We start from the raw sequence: 7,913 nt of genomic DNA, 5'->3' as shown, positions 1-7,913 counted from the left end.
CCGAGACAGATGGTAAAAATGTCTCATACAAAATACATCAAATGTGTGATGAATTTACAGCCTCCACAAAAGAGATACCTTAGGAGGTAAGGTTCAGCTGGAAAATTTTACCTTTCCGCCCAAACCAACAAATAAATCGTATGAGTGATTCAGAGGATCCATTCTCTAACGCGTTTTTGGAAGCTTTCAAGTGTGAAACACTTGTGAATTATTAAAAGATTATTCAGTAACCACTCGTACGATTTGTGGGTGCTTAATGATTTATTACTTGGCTCCCAAATCTTGGCCCTGGAGTGACTCGAGTGTCTGTGCTCTTCAAGAAATATTTGAATCAATAAGAAAGATGCCTATAGCAAGTCAAGAAGCTATGCTTATTGCCTTAATCCCCAAAATTAATAAGATACTTGAGCACCCTGATCTCACGCCTTTTTCTCATCTTACCACATTGACTTTGGCGTCGAAGAATCTACGAGCTTCGAGAGGTTACTCAATCAAAGGACTTTGTGGCATTTGGGGTCTCTTTTACTGAATTCTTTTAATATTTACAAATTTCATGAAAGCTATTCTCCCTTTAGAGAGAAGGAGACTTAACTCATAATGTCCAACGCACAATAACTTTTGTTTGTAAATATGTTTTCAAAATTTCTTATGAGAGTAAGCAAGATGACTAGATCTAGGTCTCACTCACTCTCATAGAAATGTCAGAAACATGTTTAATAAAGAAAAGTTATTGTGCGTCGGACATAATATAAAATCTAAGATAATAAGCAATATTTTCACTGATCCCTAATCAGGGAAAGACTGAATAAGTATAAATAAGTAATTTATTGAATAGAAATAAAATATGTATATAAGTTCGATGATATTTAATACCTAAATTAGTATTTTTACACCCGAATTTCGGATACCAACCCATTACTACGGGTAAGTTGGCGGCAGACGCTAAATAAGAACACAAACAAATTAAGTTTATAATCCACCAACAGGAAATTTAATGCCCTAGACACACATACGACTTAAGCCGAGAAACGGTTTAACTTAATTGCAATCAAAGTAATGATTTGACTATCTATTTCCTACTCATTAACCCTTTAATGACGAGACACTTTTTACGGACTGAAAATCAAAAATAAAAATTAAACTGGGACACATAATCAATGATAAGTCTTACATCTAACCTTGGAAAGTCCAACAGAGTCTGTTTCGGTGTATTTTGTGCTTCTATGAACGATAGGGACAAAAATAGCCCAAAAATTTAAGTAATTTTTCCGACAATACTAATGAATAATATTTTTCGCTTTAATGAAAAATATTACGTATGAGTATTGTAGTTTTTATTGCCAAAAGGGTTTGCTTAAAAAAACTTGGAAGTATGAAAAATAAATAAAATAATTTATGAATTTGAGAATTTAAAAATTCACCATTTCTTAGCTTAAATATTTACTACAAAACAAATAGCTAGAGACTTGTAAAAAATATTCTAGATTTCTTCAACCTTCTACTTTACAATTATGTACAGACATAAGAAAAAAATAACTTTAGGTAGTCAGGAAAAATTATTTTCTTTATGGGACATCGGTGTTCCAATCGCCTTTAAATGGTTAAGCCGTTTCTCGGCTTAAGCCAAAAGACGGATTAGTCAGAAACTGATGGAAATGTAATCCGATCAATATTTAAACCGTGTCTCGGCTTAACACTAAACCTACTGACCGTTTTTGGTCATTTTTCGGTCAAATGACAAACCGCTGTGGGGTAGGATACTCAACAAATTTGTCTTGGAAAAGAGCGAAAAATTAATATTCAAATACTGAAAAATATATTTCATTCATATTATAAGAAATTCATGAAGGTTGATAGTGACATTGTACCGTTTTAATATGTGTTAATTTTAAACCGGTCAATTCGACCGGGTCTTTCTTGGTAGGTTTAGTGTTAAGTCGTGTCTCTAGGGTATAACAATAAGAATAACTAGGTTCTCCTACTCCTATTCTCTCTCGCTCTCTCTCTCTCTCTGTAAACATAGAACACTTCCAGTTCCATCTTCCCATATACGGACCTATGTACAGAATGTACGATCACTATAATAAAATCTACGAATAAGGGAGCTTTCATCGCTTTCGTCTGGGAAGTTGGACTCAACTATCTTAATATTAATCTTGTTTCAATATTTTATTTTTTATCAAATAATTTTTAATTATTAATTTAAGATATTAAATTAAAATAAAACATTTTTTTTATTCCAAATCAAGACCTTCGCTCTTTAAATAACCTCTTTATTCTCAAACAATTTTCCGAATACTTTCACCATTGACAATCATTACAAGAAACTTTTTCTGCCGAATTTAGTGATTTTGATGCTGAAAATTCTCTCTACGGGTGTCTTTTTCCAATGAGATTTGAACTTTTTTTTTGTTCTTTGTTCCATCATACCAAATGACGAGTCCTCTTTCATTTTAGACACTCAAGGAAGACAAAATGAGCCACCAAGAGGTGAAGTATAAAACACGCAAAGGGTTCCGCTCCGGCTATTTTCCCATGGGTCAATGTAATTGTGAAAAACCGGAGCGTGGGTGAGGAAAAAAAATAAAAGAAAACAAAATTATCAAACTTTTTCTACATCTCGCAGGTCTTTTTCCTTCAAGGGAGAAATTCGGTGCTTTTTACTGTGAGATATTTTCTCGCACAGTCACTTTTCATTAAATTTTGCCCATTTTACTCGTGTTTCAGGAGCATTTTTGCTGCGATTTTTTTTTCACCCTTTAGCGTTATTTTAGGGCTTAGTATATTGTCTAATTTAATGGCCTTTAATGGGGAGAGTCTCATGAAAATGATTCCCATGCCTACCGTAAAGTTAATTAAAATCCTCATCTCTTGATATATTACTAATCAATATATTGCAGAGAAAAAAATTAAAATGGTCTCATATTAAGGATTTACACTTAAAATTGTTAAAAAATGATAATTTTTAATTAAAAAAATCGTTGCTTGGATCAGCAATTATCGTAATAATTTCAATTGAACAAATTGAAAGAAATTCCTGTATTTTAATAGAAATACAAGTACTTCTTACATTAATAAAAGAATTGCTAATTTCCTTTAAGAGCAGGTTACGACAATTGTTAATCCAAATGACGAAATTAATTGATAACATATTTAGTAAGGTTCAATAATTTTTTTACTGCTGGAACTCAAGGAGACAACAGTTATATTTTGTAAGTAAATAGAGGTTCTAATATACTAATATAGTATACAACCGAAACGAACTGAAGGGTTAACAGAAGTCGTTACAAGTACATTTTGAAAGTCTCAAAGAGAACTCATGGTAACAACAGTGCGCGTCTCGACTAAACCCAAACCCGATAAAATCCTCGATTGTCTTTGACATCGATGAATTCACCAAACCCAGTCTCTCAAATAAAAATGATAAGTTATGTGTTTGTGAAGCTGAAGGGCCTGTTTTTGGGAATTTTAACCCTCTTCAGACGTGCTCTCTGCTTCTCTCGCCGGCGAGGACAATCTCTGGACTCTGGCGATGAAGTACTTCAGGCTGTTAGTGTCGTAACTAGCCACAGGAGCTCTAGAAATAAGAATGAGGTGAAGATTGCTATCAATTTCATTGGCTTCTTGAGAATAATTTTTTGACTTTCTCGGTAGCCGGAAAGAGATTGGAACACTTGGGATGAGTCGCCGAGGACTGTAGAAGAGCACATTGAAGTATACAGACAGAAACTAGCCAGAAGGTCTGATGAGAAGAATGATACAAGGGAGCCGGATATGGATTTCTTTGGGGTAAGACTTTCACTATATCACGTGTAAATACGATACCCAGACACCTGCAAATCTTCAGGATAACAATTCAGTTTTTAAAAAAATCACAATTCGATTTTTTTTTAATTTTAATTTTTTGGCGCGGATATTTAAGGAATAACAATCTACATGGTGTTAGAAGCACTAATACTAGCGTTCTAATAAACTTTAATGTATTGGCGACAAAATACAGTTCCAAAATGTAACCTTCATTATATATAATAATAATATTATTAATACAAAGAAAATGATAAAAAGAAATCCGTTTAAAATCTGTTTCAAAAATGTATTTTAAGCCCTATTTATTTTAACTTTTTATTCAGTATACTTTGTAGACTTTCGAAGATTGTAAACTTAAATGACCATTCATATAAGGCTTCAAATAAACTAAACCGATCCTCGACAATATTTATCTCGTAAAATTAGACGGCAAAAGATCAGCCAAAACCATTCTTCATTAAGAGTTTAGTATCAAGGATTAAAGGTTCTTTTGACAAATTTCCTTTCAGAGATCATTTTACGCCAAATTTTACAGGTTAAATATCCTCGAGGTTCAGCTTGAGCCTATGGATCTTAATGTTGACCTTTCGTCAGTTAAATCAGCATTTGTCGTAACTTCATTTTTGCGATTTTGGGATTACTTATTTTGAATCAGAGTAATATTGTTTATTAAACTCACTTGAGAAAAGAAACTTTTATAAGCCCATTAAAATTTATTTTAAACAAAAATTATCGTAAGTGCCCTTAAAAAATTTATCAGAATTTGTCGTAACTTCCATTTTTGGGGAAGTTACAACAAATTTTCATACAAAATTTGCTATAATCAGCATTTGCCGTAACTTCTTTTGCTCGTTTGCATGGCTTGTAATTTGCAGCAAAAATTTAATATTTCTCAGTAAAACGTTCACAAACTCTTCCATATATCCAAAGACAGTACGAATAATGCAACATTAAATCATTTTAATTCGATATTTGTGAGAAAAAAGTGAGAAAAAATCCCAGCCCATCTGTCATTAATTCAAAACATAACAAATGACGCAGCGCACAAAATTTATGAAATAAAAGCTTTTAGGGACAGGGATAACAGTTTAATTAATTAATTTTGTGAAATAAAGGCACTCATTGTCACTTGAATAATTAAAATTGATATAATGTGTTTTTGAAAATTGTCGTAACTTCCAAGTTCTCCATACATTGGAAGTTACGGCTTTATAAACGATGGAAGTTACGATAAAATCTTATTGTGTTTAATCGAACATATATCTCAATATCTCAGCTTTTAAATAATTTTATAAAGATTTTCTCGAGTTAACTTACAGTTTATTAATGCCACTTTTATTATTTTGACTCAAAAGTATCGCATTCGGGGTTAAATTTTAAGAAAAATAATGCTGAACTGAAAATTTCGTCTCCTGAAAAGTTGTCAAAAGGAAGTTACGACAAATATTGATTTAAATGACGCTTTATGGCGTGACTACACTAGTTTTTAACAGACGAAATTTTTGGGAAAAATATTTAGTCCATACAATTGTTAAGGCTCAAAGACCTAAGCTGAATTGTTAAGACCCAAGCTGAATTTCCTTTACCATGACCTTTACCGCCAAATCTTACTTAATTTTTGTGATTTTGAGAAATATACATTATTCGGAATCTTCGTAATTTTTTTTTATTAAACTCACTTGATAAAAAGAAACTTATAGGGGAAGTGCTTATAATTTTGGACAGTCTGCTTATAAGCATCGAAGTTCCAAGTTTGAAGTGCGATATTTTCTATGCTAATTGACATTTCTTGTTACTCTCTTTTCAGAAGGGTTGTTTAGAAACTTAGCAAGCTATTTATCGTCTTATTTTTATTAAAATTAGTTTTAATACGTTTAAAAATGAATTGATAAGTAGAGGTGACCTTGGCTCTTATTTTGGACAACTTGTTTATTAATTTGTCCAACTTGGCTGTAAATTTGGACAGCTAATCCGCCTCAATAGGATGCCCATTGTCCTTCATTTCGTGAACCAATCTTACCAAGTCCTCTTCCTGTTCATGTAAGGGAAACGTAGAATGTCACAAGAAGCCCGGAAACTTTCCATATCATTCATTAAAGTGAGTTGACTTCGGTGCTCCAAGTACGTGCGGATTAGCTCATTCTCTGACCTTTCCGGGAGCCTTTCAAGGCATTTCTCGCTACATCTCTTTCGTAGAGATGATGCTCCTGTGTTTCTCCAGGCATTTGTCCAACCTAGTCATCACAAAAGCTAAAACTTCACGAAATTTCGTGAGAAAAACACCTGTCCAAAATAAGAATCATCACCTCACTGGTGAATGTCTTAAAAAATTTCCCATTTTTCACACGAAAAATATAATTCACAAGGCAAATCTCACTTCAGGTCAAATGTACAAATCATCAGTAACGTGAATCAACAAAATATTCAATGAATATTCAATAATATCACTCAAAAACAGCGAACAAACTTTGTTAGTACTTCACCAAAACTAAATAAGACTGAAGTAAGCCACGAAGTTCTGTCATATTTCTCGTAAGCAATTGCTCACACTGTATTTTCAACAAAGCAATTTCAACTCAAATCATATTCAAAATTTAACGTATTTAGTGTTAAAATCTTCCAAAAAGAACAAATATTTAGATAGAATTCATTATTCATCAAATATTGGAATAAAAATCCATCATTTTAATCAATTTATTTTTAGTGTCCAATGTTATCCTCAAAGTGTCCAAAATAAGAAACTGGACAAAATTATGAGCATTTCCCCTAACCCTTAAAAAAAATTATTTTAAATACTCCCTCCGTTCCGAAATAAATCGTACGTTTGGGAAAAATTCTTGTTCCGAAATAAGTCATACGTTTGGGAAAAATTGGGATTAAGAGAAAGTTTGTTGGTAAATGTTTTGTGTATCAACAATTGTCTCTTGTAAAGAACTATTGCTAATGTCCAGTACTAAAATTGGGGTCCAGTCTTGATGATATGTTGAGGAACGAATGTCCTAAAAATGTCTTATTTTTGGCGTTTTATTTTCAATCTAAAATAGGTGCAGAATGGTGAGAGATACAGACTTGGGACCTTCGGGGGACCCCCCCCCATAAGTTGACCCTGGGACCATTAATATTTTCTTTATTTTGCCCCCACTCCGTCCCTTCCCCTCCAAAATCTTATTTTTTGGGGATTTCTCGAAAACAAGTCGTGCGATTTTTTTCTTCAATTCTGGATATGTTTTAGAGAAACATATAAATTGTCCCAGGGTCAACTTATGGGGGGTCCGCTGAGAAGGTCCCAAGTCCCCATCTCTCAGCATTTTGCATCCAGATATTCGAACACATAAAAAAAGGATGTTCTTTTTATTGCTGATTCTGCAAAACTTAAGCAATAAAAGATGTCATATCGGTAATAACTGTTGAGTTCTACTTGTGCATACTAAAAATTTAGAACAAATTCTAGCCTATGATGTTGTCGCATTCTCCGCGACTCCCTATTTGTTGAGGGAATCGTTCTTTGGAATAATTTACCTCGCGAGCGGAAGAGGGAGCTTATCCTTAGATTTGTTGGTGCCGCGCGCTCCTCGTGCCCCACATGAGCCTTTTTTTTTTCTTCTTCTGCTTTTTTTTTTTTTCTAAATTTAAAACTTCTTAAATTTTATGAAGCTAAGCTAATTGTATAGAGGACAGATTGTCCTATTCTTTATCAATAAATTGAATTGAATTGAATTGAATGTTAGTCACAGTTCATCTTGTAGTAGTTAACTATCTACCGGATCTCTTTAAGAAAACGCGAAAAATGGACAACTCCAACATATCGATTCCTCAACTTACCATCGTGATAGGATCCCCATATTATCCCTGAACATGGAGGATAGTTCATACACAAGATATTTGCAAATAACAAAAACATTCTCTGAAACCATTCCTTAATCCCTAAGTTTTCCCCAAACGTACGACTTATTTCGGAACGGAGGGAGTAATTTTTTTGTACGTGCCTTTAATTAATAAAATGATCGATCAGTATTTGTAGAAACTTTCATTTTTGGTGAACTTACGACAAATTTCCATACAAAATTCTTTCCAATCAGCATTTGTCGTAACTTCTTTAGCTTACT

At 33.2% G+C, this 7,913-nt stretch overlaps 1 protein-coding gene across 1 annotated transcript; it reads left to right on the top strand.

The window, feature by feature from the left end:
• Nucleotides 1–3,374: 3,374 nt before the first annotated feature.
• On the top strand, nt 3,375–3,831 carry LOC129806951 (uncharacterized). The gene is made up of 2 exons (XM_055855831.1): nt 3,375–3,594; nt 3,655–3,831. The coding sequence occupies exons 1-2, from the start codon at nt 3,388–3,390 to the stop codon at nt 3,814–3,816; spliced, it is 369 nt and encodes a 122-aa protein (XP_055711806.1). The 5' UTR covers nt 3,375–3,387; the 3' UTR covers nt 3,817–3,831.
• The last annotated feature ends 4,082 nt before the right edge of the window (nt 3,832–7,913 follow it).

This window comes from Phlebotomus papatasi, chromosome 3 (assembly GCF_024763615.1).
Source record: "Phlebotomus papatasi isolate M1 chromosome 3, Ppap_2.1, whole genome shotgun sequence".
Lineage (NCBI taxonomy): Eukaryota > Metazoa > Arthropoda > Insecta > Diptera > Psychodidae > Phlebotomus > Phlebotomus papatasi.
This window is presented reverse-complemented; position numbering and strand designations above follow the sequence as displayed.